Source organism: Perissodus microlepis, chromosome 11, assembly GCF_051167445.1.
Source record: "Perissodus microlepis isolate ML-2025 ecotype Zambia chromosome 11, ASM5116744v1, whole genome shotgun sequence".
NCBI classification, from domain to species: domain Eukaryota; kingdom Metazoa; phylum Chordata; class Actinopteri; order Cichliformes; family Cichlidae; genus Perissodus; species Perissodus microlepis.
The window spans coordinates 35,658,799-35,674,497 of NC_140471.1; the positions used below are offsets into that span (position 1 = coordinate 35,658,799).

Genomic DNA, 15,699 nt, shown 5'->3' on the forward strand with positions numbered 1-15,699 from the left:
ATCAAATTTTATAGAAATTTATAGAAAAGCATTACCATAGATTGCCTACATATAAACATTTAATAACTGCTGATATTGGTTTAGTTTGCTTCCCTCTGATCTCTCTTAGCTAACTTCATTAGTTACTTCCTACCAACAGATCACCAACATACGCATTAAACCACATTCAAATATTACCTTTAATTAAAGGTTTGTGTTGGGTCTGTGTTTCCACAGGCCCCGCTAGTTTAGAGACTTATTCCTCATGAAGAACGAAAAACAAAACAAAACATCTTCAACCGGTCTTTAACTCGCTAACGAGGGAAGCTTGGTCAGAACCAGGCAGTGGAGCAATGCTCCTCACCTGTCTCTAGCCCAAATCCTTCAAAGAGCAGCAATACAACACAACACCTCCCACCATAAAACCCCCCAATGGTTCTAAAAGGCAAGGCACTGTGTGTATGTGTCTATGTGTGTCTATGTGTGTGTGTGATGGGGGTGTGTTTGTGTGACCTCCTGCTCACCAAAAGGGTCATAAAAGCAGGAAGCTTACAACACAAGAAACAGACCTGTCAGATAGGATGTATCTGCAATAAAACCTCCCCCAGCACAGAGAGGCTGGAGAGGTGGTCAGGATCAAAGGAATGTCTTGATCCTGCTGCTTAAACTAAGACTTTACAAATTTAAGAAACACAATGACAACATTCAACAATTTGACTTAACAGTTTGATTTTAAATTTGACTGATTTATTTTAAGAGGCTGTGCACCACAGGCTGTTAAGGTGCATCTGACAATCTGAGCTCTGATTTAACTGAAGAATCAAAGCCAAACAACACGAATCAAAGTATAATAATCAAAATCATGAAACGTACTCAAATTAGTTTTATTGGTGCCCTGTTTGCCATCATAACCCTTAAGTTGTGTAAAGTTGCTCTTTTATTTAGTTCATAAGATGAAAATTACAATTTCATGCATTGAGAAGAAGAAAAATCATAGTTATTAAAAAGAAAATCATTTGCACCTGTTTCCTGACACCACAGCAGGACCCTCAAAGCAGAGCATCAGCCTGCTCAGGAGAGTCGTGATTAGAGGTCCAGCAACACTAATTTACAGAGTAATTACTTTTCAAACATTACACATACATATACTCGATTACTAACCCTAATATACACAATAATTTAGGAGCTAGCTACTGATATTTGTCAGTCAGATAACTTCTAATGATTAAAAGACGTAATCGATTTATCATTAAAACATCAGCCAGTAATAATGAATACACAGATGATGTCACTTCCTGGTGTGCAGACTAAACCGACCCACAGTCTTCCTTCTCACAGTAACCGGCTGTCTCCTCCTCTCTGTGGAAAACCTTCCCATCAGGCTGCGTCCTCCACCTCAGCTTCACCTCCTCAGTGACTCCTTGCTCCGCCAGCGTCTCCCTCACCTGAAACACAGTTTTCACACATTATGACAGCGTGTAAAGTCAAAAAGTGTTTGAAACCTGATGAAGACACAGTGACTGATTTATAACCAGCACAATCACTGAGGAGTCTGAAAATACCAGGATAACTGAACTTTCATTCTTAAATTCTTGAATTTATGCTAACACGGTTGTCATTGAGTATTTTCTTTCTTGCTGATTGAGGACATGCAGACTAGAGGAAAATACCACCAAATGATCCTCTGGTTTTTTATTTTAAAGATGCAAGAGGCTGCAGTTTGGTGGGGCTCTGCTGCAGGAACAGGGTGTCGTGTGTCCTCTGACCTGCTGCAGGATGGACTCTTGCACTGCGGGGTCGTTCAGGTCTGCAGAGCCCGCTCTCAGCTGAACCTTCACGCTGCGCTGCAACACTGGAGTTTGGACATCTGCAGAGAAACAACAAGCCGATCAGATCAGAATAGATCTTGTTGTCACTATGCAGTTGTACAATGAGATACAGAACAGCTCCAACTCAGTGCAAACATGTCGGGGAGGGGGGGCAGTTCTGCAGCACTATATACATATTGACAGTATTAACAGAAAAAAAGAAAAAGCAGGTATGTAAATAAAGACTGTTTTGTATATACAGTTCGGGTTATTGCACAGTGGTGGTTTACAGAAGGAAATGGGGAAAAAGGGGGGGGTGGGACTGTGTTATCGGTGCATGTGTGAGATCCTTTGGGAAGAAACTGTTCTTGAGTCTGTGGGTGTTTGTGGGTCCTCTCCCCCCTGCTCTCCCCAGCCTACACCCCCCTCAGACGCACTGCCCAACACAGAGACCGTTACAACCTGGCCTGAAATTGCTCTCTCCAAACTACAGGACGGCTTCACACAGACAGACTGGGACAGATTTGAACACCAGGACCTAGAAACATTTGCAGGATCAGTTCTGGACTATATCAAGTTGTGTATTGGAAATGTGACTGTGGACACAAACATTAAGGTTTTCCCAAACCAAAAACCCTGGATGACCAGCGAGATCTGCTCACTCCTCAAAGCCCGCGATGCCGCCTTCAGGTCAGGTGACAGAGCTCTGTACAGGGCTGCACGAGCTGACCTGAGAAGTGGAATTAAAAAAGCCAAGACAGACCACAAACAAGCATAGAGTCCCGCCTGTCCAGCAACAACACACGGGAGGTGTGGCAGGTAATACAAGACATCAAAAACCACAGAGGCAGCACTGAGAAAGCAGAGAAACTGAGTGTGCAGCTGGCAGAGGAAATAAAAAGCTTCTTCGCCCACTTTTAAACACAACAGCAGAACTCATCTGCTTCAGCTCTGCCCCCATCCTCATCCTCACCTGGTTCCTGCACTGCTCCATTCACTGTAACGTCAGACATGTGCTCCTAGCAGTGAACCCAGGAAGGCGGCCGGTCAAGACAAGGTACCTTGCAAGGTGCTAAGAGCATGTGCCCACCAGCTCATCCTCATCTTCACCAGTATCTTCAGCCTCTCACTGGATCCGGCAGCCATCCCATCCTGTCTAAAATCAGCCACAATCATCCCAGTGGCGAAGCAGTCTCCCATCACCAGCCTGAACGTGGCCCTCAAAACAATAATCACGAAATGCTTCGAGAGACTAGTCCTTCAGCACATCACGGACTTCCTTCCCCCTGAATTTGACCCCAGCAAACACCAGGGCCGAACAGCAGCAAAGCTACGTCCGAATGCTCTTTGTGGACTACGGCTCAGCTTTCAACACAATCATCCCAGACATCCTCATCACCAAACCGGTCACTCATGGCCTCCCCGCTCCCACATGTACCTGGATAAAGCACTTTCTTACAAGCTGGCTGTCGCGTAAGAAGTAAGAAGTTATGGACGTGTGTGTTTTTTGGTGGTGCTGTCTCCTGTTTCCATGTTTGTGTATCTAGGTGTGTGTGGGGGTGTGTCTGCCTGGAGCCTGGCCACACCTGCGGAGGACAATTACACACACCTGCAGCTGATCAGGCTTGTCTGGGGAGCTGCATAGGATTGTAGCTGAGAGCTCCTCGACGCTGGATCGTACGCATGACTACCCGTCAGTTTCCCAGCTATAGTTAGTGTGAGTCTGCCGCGACAGTGGGATTGTGCTAACAGCCGCCTCTGTTGTTTTCCCCAGCAGGAGAGTGGAGCACAGGAGGGCAGCAGATACGAGTACAAGGGAGCGGAGATGTGGAGCACGGGGAATGGATGCTGCACGGGAGTCGGGAGCGCACAGGGCATTATTGTTGGATTGTTGTCACTCACTGTGAACAAAACGCACTGTCATCATTACCAGAGTCCTGCATTTGGGTCCTCATTACCACATCCCCACAGCCTGCCCTGGCAAACCGTGACACCGGCCCCAGACTGTAAGACTCCGCCCTCATCTCTCCTCCACTAGCACACTGAGCACCGGCTCCCCACAGGGCTGTGTGCTGAGCCCCCTCCTGTATTTCCTCTACATCCACGACTGCAGTTCGACCCACAACAACAATCTCATCATCAAATTTACTGACTCATTGGACTCATCTCAGGACCTGGAGGATCAGGCTCTGCAGTAACAGTGAGCACAGACTCACCCTGGTAGCAGAGGAAGGGGTGGGTATTATTGCATGGCTGGAAAAGCCACGATGATGATGATTGGTCCACCATCATACAGTCCCCATCTCCTGATTGCAAAGTCAGAGGCGGGAGCTGGACGTCGCTGCCATCGGACCACTCCCAGCTGTTGCTCAAACCAATCCAGGCAAGTGGCAAAGAGGGAATCAGCCATCTACTTCCATTCTCTGAATAACTATCATGCATGTCTGACGCCAGCAGAGTCACGATCTCCGTGTTGTTCACCACACTGTTGACGGTGCTCAGGTCTGTGTACCTCTCCCTGCAGTAGGACCGAGCGCCATGAAAGCTCCTCGAGTCCTGCACCAGGATGTAACGGCCAGCATCACCTGGAAGAGAAACGAGCAGACGGAGTCAGAGCACAGGCTGGAAATGTTCACCAACAACATTCACCTTTTTTAAACTACAAACTGATATTTTTAAGAAATGCTGATCATGATATATTTTCTTCGACTAAATATGTTTTAGTTGTACATAATAATATAAATATATTTATCTATCTGAGAGACTATTGTTCCTTCGTCGTGGTGCTTTTAGGTGGCGATGCCACTCACCGCTGTAACAGATGAAGAGCTTCTCTTCTGAACAGTCTCTGGTCGACCAGAATCCCAATGCAGATACTGTCACACACTTCCCCACACCAGGCTCGCCTGTGCCCCAGTTTGTGAAGGTTGATTTACCTGTTCCAGTATAAGACCACTTCCAGACCCTGAAGAGTCCGATCCAGAATTTTTGACTCCCCACCTGCTGTTGGGCCGCCATAGTTTCGTCTTTGCTGGTGAAGGTGGCGAGATCGGTGTACTTCTCTCTGCAGTAAAGCTGAGCTTCGGTCCAGGTCTTTGACTGAGTGACGAAGTGGAACTGTCTGTCGCACAGACCAGACTGAAACTGGCAAACGACCACATAACCTGAGAGACAACACAAGAGACAGCCCTGACTGCAAAAACACACGCCACCTAAAACGTCACAGATTATTCTGTGTCAGGAAAACTTCCGTTTATCGCTTTGACTCAACTGACAACTGTGAATAGTTTTGATTTATTAACATCTGAAAAACCAAAGTGATCCACAGGCGATCAACCACACAAAGTTTGATATTTTTGGCAATTAATTATTTTCTTATGTCTGTTCAGGTATTCCACTCTTCTGCAGTCGAATAAAGAAGTCGTGAAAATAAAATTTCTCCAGATCAAAGTAAAATTAGCTCCAGTATACCTTCCTGGTTATACTGGAGGATTGTTCCTGTTAAAGGGAGTTTTTTCTTCCACTGTCACCAAAGCGCTTGCTCACAGGGATCATCTGATTGTTGGGGTTTCTTTGTATTACTGTAGAGTCTTTAACCAACTGTTGTTGTGATGTGGTGCTGTATAAATAAAACTGAACTGAACATTAGCTGCAGTTCCAGCAACAAACACCCAGCAACAGATTAAACCTCAAAACATTTATACAATTTCTGCATCACTAACTGAATCTATATAAATCCCAGTGGCAATACAACACCAGCTGTTTGTGATGGCATAACGTCACAGCTTCATTCAGCCATGTTGGTGAGATACACTTAAATCAGGCTGTAAATAAAAGAATCAGTAAAACGTGGCACTTTATACAGAAACTCCACACATAACCTGCTCCAGACCAAGTTATGTGTTTCTCATCTGTGAGGAACCTTGGAGTCATTTTTGACCAGGACATGTCCTTCAACGCACATATTAAACAAATATGTAAGACTGCTTTCTTCCATTTGTGCAACATCTCTAAAGTTAGAAATATCCTGTCTCAGAGTGACGCTGAAAAACTAGTTCATGCATTTATTACTTCCAGGCTGGACGACTGTAATTCATTATTATCAGGATGTCCAAAAAACTCACTGAAAAGCCTTCAGTTAATCCAAAATGCTGCAGCAAGAGTCCTGACAGGGACTAGAAAGAGAGAGCAGATTTCTCCTGTTTTGGCTTCCCTTCATTGGCTTTCTGTTAAGTCCAGAATTGAATTCAAAATCCTGCTCCTCACATACAAGGTCTTAAATAATCAGGCCCCATCTTATCTTAATGACCTTGTAGTACCATATCACCCTATTAGAGCACTTCGCTCTCGCTCTGCAGGCCTACTTGTTGTTCCTAGAGTATTTAAAAGTAGAATGGGAGGCAGAGCCTTCAGTTTTCAGGCCCCTCTTCTGTGGAACCAGCTTCCAGTTTGGATTCGGGAGACAGAAACTATCTCTACTTTTAAGATTAGGCTTAAAACTTTCCTTTTTGCTAAAGCATATAGTTAGGGCTGGACCAGGTGACCCTGAATCCTCCCTTAGTTATGCTGCAATAGACGTAGGCTGCCGGGGGATTCCCATGATGCATTGAGTTTTTCCTTTCCAGTCACCTTTCTCACTCACTATGTATTAATAGACCTCTCTGCATTGAATCATATCTGTTATTAACCTCTGTCTCTCTTCCACAGCATGTCTTTATCCTGTCTTCCTTCTCTTACCCCAACCGGTCGCAGCAGATGGCTCCGCCCCTCCCTGAGCCTGGTTCTGCCTGAGGTTTCTTCCTGTTAAAAGGGAGTTTTTCCTTCCCACTGTCGCCAAAGTGCTTGCTCATAGGGGGTCATATGATTGTTGGGTTTTTCTCTGTATCTATGAAGCGCCTTGAGGCGACTTTTGTTGTGATTTGGCGCTATATAAATAAAATTGAATTGAATTGAATCAGTTGCTATGGTGATCTAGCAGGTGAAAAGATGAAAACAAGAAACTGACTTTAAGCTTGATAATCACACTCTCACCTCGTAGCACACAGTTTCAGTTTATTGAGGTTTGAGGCCGACAGGTCGCCACATTTTCTTGTAACTAAATGTGTGAGAGTGAGACATGTTTGCTGACCTGAGAGCAGCAGGAGGAGCGCTTCGCCACACTTCATGACGGACAGCTCGGAGACTGTAAGCACTTCTTCTGCAACCATTTCATCATGGACACAAAACATCATCAGCATAGAGGGACACTTCTTTATTATTACTGAGCTAGCTCTCACTGTAAACTGTCAGCGTGTTCCTTTGTGGGAGTCTGAAGAAATTATTTTCATGTGTTTAGCATCACATTCCTGTGATACAGGAAGGAGGATAATCACAGGCCTTAAATCAACCCTGGCATTACTCCTGTTTGTTTCTCCAAATTGGGACGATTAATGATAGATGGGACCTTCTAGTCTACAGCTCCACTTCAGTGAAACTGACCTATCCCACCGGCTGACAGCAACAGCTCTGTCATGAACTTGAAACAGTGTTAAATTCCTGTTAAATCACGCAAACCAGACTTGAAGACCCAATGCACCAATGTGGCCCAATGAAGCCAATGTACAGATATTACAGACTGAACTTTGTGTGACTGAATGATTCTTCCATCAACATGAATTATTACTCATCACTTCACATGAATATGAGACAAAAGAGAATCTCAGAACGTACCTGCAGTGAGGAGATGGAGTCAGTGTGTTTGTCCACGAGACACCCAGACTGTCCCTCTAAATATACATCTGTCCCTCCCTCCTCTTCCTCCTCTCTCAGAAAGTCATCAATGACTATGTAAAAACCCGGCACATGTTCTTAGACATATAGAAGTGTTCATTAAAGTCTATTTGGTTAAAAGATTTATGGAGTCATTTCTGAATGCAAAAACAGGCATATAAATCTGAAGTTGACTTATTCACACTCATTTCAGATGCAAACGACTCTCAGACCAGAACAGACTGTAAATGAGGTCAAAAGTGTGAAGCTGTTAAATCAAAGAGATGGAAGATAGAAACTGTGAGCAGGACGTTGGGTCAGTTGATTAATTTTACTTCTCTCTTCAGTTTTACTCCATTAAAATGAAGTTGTATTAAAAACTTTTGAATCGTATCATCATTTGTCAGTACAGACGGAAATCTTGGCATCTTCATTTGAATCTAAAGCAGAAGCATTTCGCGTGTTTGCATGGATACAGCACAGACTCTCTGCCTCACCACTTTGTGGTTATTTGAGTAAAGCTGTAATTATATTATAACTCTGATAAAAGAGTGTTCAGATTCAACTCTTCATCTAAAATGATCTGTGCTGACCGACTGAAGACACATTTTACATCTAACTTCTAATTGTACTGATTTGGCAGTTTTTATATTACAAATATTTAATATTAAGAATTTATTTTTTCAAGATTTTCCTACTTCTTGATTGTTACAATTCTCTGTAGTAATCATCACTTTGGCATCTTTTGTTTCAGTCAGGTTTCAGAGCTCATCACAGCACAGAAACAGCTTTAGTGAAGGTTACAAATGATCTTCTTATGGCCTCTGACAGTGGACTCATCTCTGTGCTTGTCCTGCTAGACCTCAGCGCAGCGTTCGATAGTGTCGACCATAATATCCTATTAGAGCGATTAGAGCAGCTCTAGGTGTTACAGGTACTGTGCTGCAGTGGTTTGTATCATATCTTGTTTGTTTTTTTGTTTTTGTTTTTTGTTTTTTGTTTACAAATTTCAACTGTAATACATTCCAGTACATTATCGATCACCATCGTCATCTTATGCACCACACTGAATTTCAAGATTTGTCCACATACAAGGCCACTCCTCCTCCTCCTTTGTTTCGCCTGGTTATAAATGTGAATTCATAACCCTCCAGTTCAAAGTCTGTTCCTTTTTCCACATTGATCCAAGTTTCTGATAAGGCAATGACACTAAGTGGATGTGAAAACTGGTTAAGATATTCTTTGATATGATTAAAATAGCATAGAGACTTCTACAGTTAAAGTGGATAATTGATCATTTATTCTCAGTTTGAATCCTCTGATTGTAGTCTTCATTTGTATAGTAACAGCAGCTGTTATTGATAGATGAGAAGAAGTTGTTGTCTGGGTCTATTTCATATTCCAAGTCCTGTGTATTGCGATCCATATAGCTAAATGTTTTCAGTTCCATTTGATCATATTCTGCAACTGTCTGACTGATGCAGCTGTTTCTTCCAGATGTATCTGAGTTCTTCCTTCCAGTGTGTGTCATAAGTGAGTGTGTGGTTGTCTGTTACCTTGTTTGTAGTCCAGATCATGTTGCTCACTGATATTTTTCGAGATCCGCCATGTTTTTGTTTTTTGTTTTTTTGGGGTTTTTTGCCTGTCCCGTTTGGATCTTTAGCCATCAGAATTGTTGTCTGAAGGCCAAGAAAGATGCCAAGTGGATTTACTTTACCAAGTGGATCATCATGGCCTTGCCATATTGGTCCATTTGATTGACCTTTATTATAATTATGTATTTATTTTATTTTCGTTTTTTAAAGACAGGACAGACATGACTGGGGGATAGGACAGGGAGAAAGAATGAAAGAAAGAGAGGGAGAGAAAGAAAAATAGAGGAGGGGAGAAGAGATGGTGAGAAAGGGGGGAAGAAAAAAAAAGAAAAGCAAACAAAACACCTGGATCACCACGATCACCAAAGAGCAACATAATAAAAACAACACCATCACAATAAACTAGCTAACAATAGATAACAGTAGATACTTTTTTAATTTCACCTGTTGAGAATGAAAAAAGAAAACAAGCAGAAGAAAATGTGAGCAATACAATAAACAACATCACGATGATCTATGTGAATATAACAGTAAATACTAACTATTAAACATTATTGTGCAGCACGTAAGATCGACAGCGCACAGTGTGCTTTGAGGTAGGAGCCAAAAAGGGTGTAGTTTGTGTGTGTGAGCACCCGTGTGTACACCTGTGAGCATGGACGCGCTTGTTTTTAAAAGGTTCCTTCATGTAATGATCTGCTAGAGGGTGTGGGGGGGCCACAGCCCCGTCCTCCAGGGCATGAAGCAGGTATGGAGGAGATCAAGACTCCAGACATCCAGAGGCCCCCAGAACACAAGAGACCAAGGAAGACCAACAGAGGGGCAGCCGCGCCACTGTCCCAGAAAGAGCTGAGGAGAGCCCCAGATGAGGGGTCACTCAGCAGCCGCGGAGCAGAAGCCAGGGGGGGTTGCAGTGACGTGCCCGTGAGCTCCTCCGGCAGCCAGCTGCGCCAGAGTGACCGAGCCCCAGGCCGAGAGGCCGAGGGCACCCCACCCCTGAAGTGGCCTGAGCGAGCCCCAGGCCCCAGGCCCCGATAAGCAGCCGCCAAGGAGTGAGCCGGTGCGTACCTGGACGCCCATCCCCGGACACAAAGAACCACCAACGCACCGATGTCTGAGGGCGTCCGCCAACAGCAGGGGAAGTGGTGGTGGGGGGAGATAGGCCTCCATACCTTAGATGTCCTGAGATGTAACCAGAGAGGTGGCGTCTGATACCCAACCTGACATATAGACACAGACATACAGGCACACACAGATACAAACTGTATCTGTGTGTGTAATGGATCGGATTACATTTTTTTATTTCTCTCCGATGCCCGATCCAGTAATTTAGGTCAGTATCGGACCGATTCCCATACGTCATGTCGGATCGGTCCATCTCTAAATAAAACTGAACAAATCTAAAGAAGGTGTTCCTGAAATTTGGCTTTATTAGAACAGGACGGATGGATGAGCACAGCCCTCTCAGCACAGGGCTGACAGGACTTATAAACCATAATATACATCAAATACACAGTGACTTAAAAGAAATCAATAAATACACAAACACTTCAACCGCTGCTTCCTCAGACTGCATGAGTAACAGGAACCACTCACTGTCGGATCTGTGAGCGCTAAAATGACACTGTTACTAGAGCCATCCAGTCGTTCTCTAAAAGTGAACATTAACTTTCTTCAAAGTGCTTTAAAAGTCCAAACACCCACAGCTACAAACATCTGACTGGCACTACCCCCTCTAGGTCTCCTGACCACAAGGGGGCAGTATATAACGGTATGCAACAAACATAAATCAACAAAATCACTTAAACAAAAGCTGAATTTGTGTCCAACAGTATTTGCCTGCACATAGAGCTTACATCGTTGTCTGTATATGTCATCATTTCTTTGGTCAGTAGTAAAGTAACCGAGGTATTTCCCCTTTTTGAAAGAAAAAATGTGTTAACCCCTGGACGAAAGAACAAATGCTCCAAGTGGGCGAGGTGCTAATTTTCAGATGGCAGGTCTACATCTAGAATCAAAATGAGCACAAACATCAACAACCAAAGTGAAGCATTAAGACAAAACAGAGCAATGTCACACAGGATCCACACATTTGGGCCACAAAATAGATGTAAATTGACTAAAGTAAGACACAAATCAGACAAAAACAGATGCAGCATGATCACAAACAGACACATGTTGGCTACATGTTGATGCTAAATGACTAAAATCACACGTGCAACACTTTCTACATATTTGACAACAGAAGAAAAACACAAACAAAGTTGGAATGTATTTTTAATTATTTTTAATTTTTATTTTATGCCAAATTAGATATTTGGCATAATCAAGCACCAAATCACAAAGTCTCCTCCCTGTTTGTACTGTAAGGTCAAAACCCTACAGTACTACAGAGAACCCCAACAATCAAATGATCCCCCTCTGAGCAAGCACGAGGCGACAGTGGGGAAGAAAAACTCCCTTTAACAGGAAGAAACTTCCAACGGAACCGGGCTCAGAAGGGGCGGCCATCCGCTGCGACCGGTTGGGGGGGATGGAAATCAAAAAGGAGACGAGATGGCGTGAACTACAGTTGTTAAAATTTGGATTTGGTGCTAAAATTCTGCTTCAAGATGTTAAAAGAAGCAGGGCGGCGGGGAAAAGCCAGGATGGTCATTTCAATCATCTCTGGCTTTAGTGAACCACCTAAAGGGTTTTCGCAGAGCTTTTCCCAACGCTGAAAAAAACCTGGAAACTTTGGACTTTTTGGGAGGACTGGGGATGACTCCGAGGAGCATTTTTAGATGCTTTATCAGAACCTCATCAAAAGACGCATCCTTTGCCATCGCAGCCTTTAACACATCGTCTGGGGAGCCAAACTCCTTGATGAGGCATTTGGCCATTTTCTTGATGAACTTTTTCTTGTCATTCATCAGACTTGTGGCAGACTCTGTGCTGCTGAGTTCAGGCTGCATCAGATCTCTCAGACGCTTGAGGACCGCGTCTGGTTCTTTTGTAGTACATGCTGCCCTGGCAAAAAAGTGCTGAGTTTCAGGTTTTGATTTTCTGATGACTCTCATCATGAGGAAAAGGGCGAGCTCACTGGAAATTTTCTCAGCATCAGAAGATGACACTGATACAGACCTCATCTCTGACATGTCAGAGGAATCCTTGGGTGAGCCTGAAACACTGGCAGAGCGTTTTTGGGGAGAAATGCTCCCAGATGTTGGTGTCTGATCAGGTGACTGATCAGGTACCAGAGAGCATTTTTCTGGGGTACTGCTCCCAGACTTTGGTGACTGATCAGACGACTGATCAGACACCTGATCAGTCGTCTGATCAGGTGTCTGATCAGGTACCAGAGAGCATTTTTCTGGGGTAATGCTCCCAGACTTTGGTGACTGATCAGTCGTCTGATCAGGTGTCTGATCAGCTGCCAGACAGCATTTCTCTGGGGTACTGCTCCCAGATTTTGGTGTTACAGGTAATGGAACAGATTCTCTTCCACTGCCATCTGAATCTGTGCTGGTTTCCTTTGTTGGGGTCCTCGTTCTTTTAATAATGTTCTGGATGTCTTCCACAGCCACAGAAATTTTGTCCTCAATCAGTTGATCTTCGTCTTCGTGCTCCACCCAGAGTAAAAGCTTTTGTACAAACTTTTCTACTGCGTCTTCTACGAGCACATAGACGACTTCAGCAGAAAAGGGGCGCTTTGATCCATGTGCTGGTTGTGGAGTCCTGGAGATGACGGTGTCAGACAGGGATCTACCCATTACAGGTTCGGGGACTTGATACAGTCGATCCGTCATAAGTAGATCAAACATTTTTGCCGTTAACTCCACAGTGAAATCTCTGGTTCCCCCACCAGTTCTAAAGTTTTCCACTGTTTTGTGGATGATGAAGACTTTTTCTTTCTTTGTTAATTTCTCATATAACTCATTAACGTCTGACCTGATCGCGTCAAAGTCGACGGGAGAGGAACGTATGTAACGGAGGTGTGTGTTTTGGCTGGAAACCGTACTTTTATCAGAGGGCACTGTGTCACCTTTGGGGCACTTGCAAATGTTTTTCAGACAAACAAGAAATTTTCTGTTTGCCTCCATTACTTTTCTCAGCTCTTTTTTCATTGTTTCAAATTGTTTTCTGGCAAACATGGAAAAGCGCTGTTTGCGTGCTTTGAGCCGGGAGTGAGAGGTGGATTGCAAACATCTGGAGAAGAAGTCTCTCAGCTTGTTGGTAATTAATCCTGCATTAAAGGCAGGACGCCTCTCACAGGGCTCTTCGCTGCTTACATCCATGTTGCCAATGATCTCATTAACGATGTCAGCTGCAACCACTTCTACTGGGGTTGCAGCCTGGAAACTTTGGCTTCCTGCGGCTCGTTTTGTTTCGTCCTTTTCTGTTAGAGTTTCTTCCTCGTCCTCATCTTTATCTGTCATCTCTCCATCTGAGCTCCTTGATGACAGAATCACAGAAATCTCTGTGATTGCTGATTGCACGGATATCTTTGAATCCGTACTTTCTGTACCGGAATCAGAGCCGCTCGACACGCACCGGCAGCGCAGCTCACGTGCGTGCCTTTTAAGGCACGAGGCAGTGTGGCAAACCATGCGGTGCAGCTTTTTAATATTACTGCATTTGCCGCTGACATAAACGGCGGGGTCTTGCGGGAGATCGGGGCTTTCTCTAATGAGTTTGACCGTTGAGCTGACCTTTTCGGAGATCTCTTCCTCAACCATCCGTGTCAGCTCGTCAGTGCTCTCATGTCGCTGTTCCGGGACGTTAAGAGCGCTGGCGATGGAGGCTGAGATGGAGTCTCCGAGGGACGGGCTTATTTTCCCCGCACCTAAAGGCTCCGGATCTTCCTTCATCATGCCATCCTGAATAACAGGAAGGGCATTTTTGAGGATTGTGCTAGAGGCGATCTGAATGATTTCACAAATCATATCAGCGAGCACCGCTCGGACGCCTGAGTCGCATGTGCCACTTTCTATCATGCTCCACTCAGCTCCAGAGAGCCTTTCGAAGCACCTGTTGATAGGTGGCATAATCTGGTCTGGTGTGACCACGACTGTATTTTCATTTTCGCTGCGTGTTGACATGGTTGTATCGCACACTAGATTTTCTGGGTTTGAGAGAACCGCTGGATAATTTCCTTGTTTGGGAGAACGCCGACTGTTGAACATTCGCAAACAGATGAGCAGTGATGTTTCTGTGTGAGAGCCGCTATTTAAAGCTTCCCCTGCCTGTGACGTGGCTGTGACGATCAAAGCAGAAGCGAATTCCTTTGATCTGCCAGTGACGCCGCACAGAACGCACGAGCACACGGATAGAAGCCGCGCCCTCACCATATCCCAGGATTCACTGCGAGTCAACGGTTGAAGAAAAATGGCGGACGGCCGAAGTGAAGCGCAGGAATACCGTCTTCAAAGTAAGCGCTGGGCTTTTATCCCACTTCAAATATACCGCGGAACAAATGTTAGCATAATGAAAAGTCTTAAAGTCACATTTAGCGACCCTTCGGCTAAGTTACGTGACGTTAGTGAGGTCGCGTTTAACGCGCTCTTTGCTCCGTTCCTCGATGACAACTCATACCTTTCCACTCCCCTTTTTCTCCCTCCTCGCGCTCACAGACCCATAACGTGTATGGCAGTCCATTCTCCCTGCAACACGGACTACACACGGACTACACTGCCCATGATGCTACATTCTTTAGAGCTATGCTTGTAGCATTCTGCCTGTTAGCTTAGCACAACAACAACAACAACGAAAAGGCGCTCTCACCCAGGAAACACACAGTCGCAGAGAGAGAGAGAGAGAGCGTCGCCCTGTAACCATGGCAACCGTAACGCTGCCGCCTGGAACAACAGAACGTAGCTGTCAAACAAAACCCAAACAGTCCTGACCCGCGACAAAATGAAACAGGAAAGTACCGCAGTGTAATCCATTTATTTCAACAAAGTAACTGTATTCTGAATACCACCTTTTTTAAACGGTAACTGTAACGGAATACAGTTACTCATATTTTGTATTTTAAATACGTAACGGCGGTACATGTGTTCCGTTACTCCCCAACACTGTGTATAAAGCACTAATAATGAGACAGACAGTAGATGGAGAAGTCCTCCTGCTGTTGTTGTCAGGCTTATATCAAACAACCTGAGTCTGTCACCTTTGTTATAAAGACCAACACTCTGCAGGATCCTGTCCTGTTTCTCTCTGATTCAAACACATAAAGTGTGTCTTTGTGATGATAAGAGAAAACTGTGTTTTCATCCTGCAAGTTCACACATATTTGATGAACTTCTGCTGCTTTTGTTGCTGACTGCTGTGGTTGATTTCCTTCTGCAGGTGTCCAGAGTCAGAAGAGCCTTTAGAAGGTGAGAGGAGAAGGAGGCTCTCCACCCCTGATGAGACACCAGGACAGATCCAGGACAGTGTGTGAGGAAGAGGAGGAGGAAGAGGAGCCAGCAGCAGCTGAGAGATGCAGAGGAGAGCAGACAGCTCTCTGTAGTTGAGGGACTGCTAAAAACATTGAAAACACTTTTATATTTGCTTCCTGTATCTGCAGAAGTATCTCCAACACAAAC

At 44.6% G+C, this 15,699-nt stretch overlaps 2 protein-coding genes across 2 annotated transcripts; both read right to left on the reverse strand.

The window, feature by feature from the left end:
• Window positions 1-848: 848 nt before the first annotated feature.
• Window positions 849-10,300, reverse strand: LOC146378416 (lymphocyte antigen 75-like). The gene is made up of 5 exons (XM_084942660.1): window positions 10,239-10,300; window positions 4,539-5,019; window positions 4,004-4,379; window positions 1,746-1,846; window positions 849-1,424 (listed from the first exon to the last, which is right to left on the reverse strand). The coding sequence occupies exons 1-5, from the start codon at window positions 10,298-10,300 to the stop codon at window positions 1,287-1,289; spliced, it is 1,158 nt and encodes a 385-aa protein (XP_084798786.1). The 3' UTR covers window positions 849-1,286.
• On the reverse strand, window positions 9,127-15,049 carry LOC146378417 (uncharacterized). Its single transcript, XM_084944455.1, has one exon. It carries the CDS (start codon window positions 14,458-14,460, stop codon window positions 11,788-11,790), a length of 2,673 nt encoding a protein of 890 aa, XP_084800581.1. The 5' UTR covers window positions 14,461-15,049; the 3' UTR covers window positions 9,127-11,787.
• Window positions 15,050-15,699: the final 650 nt, after the last annotated feature.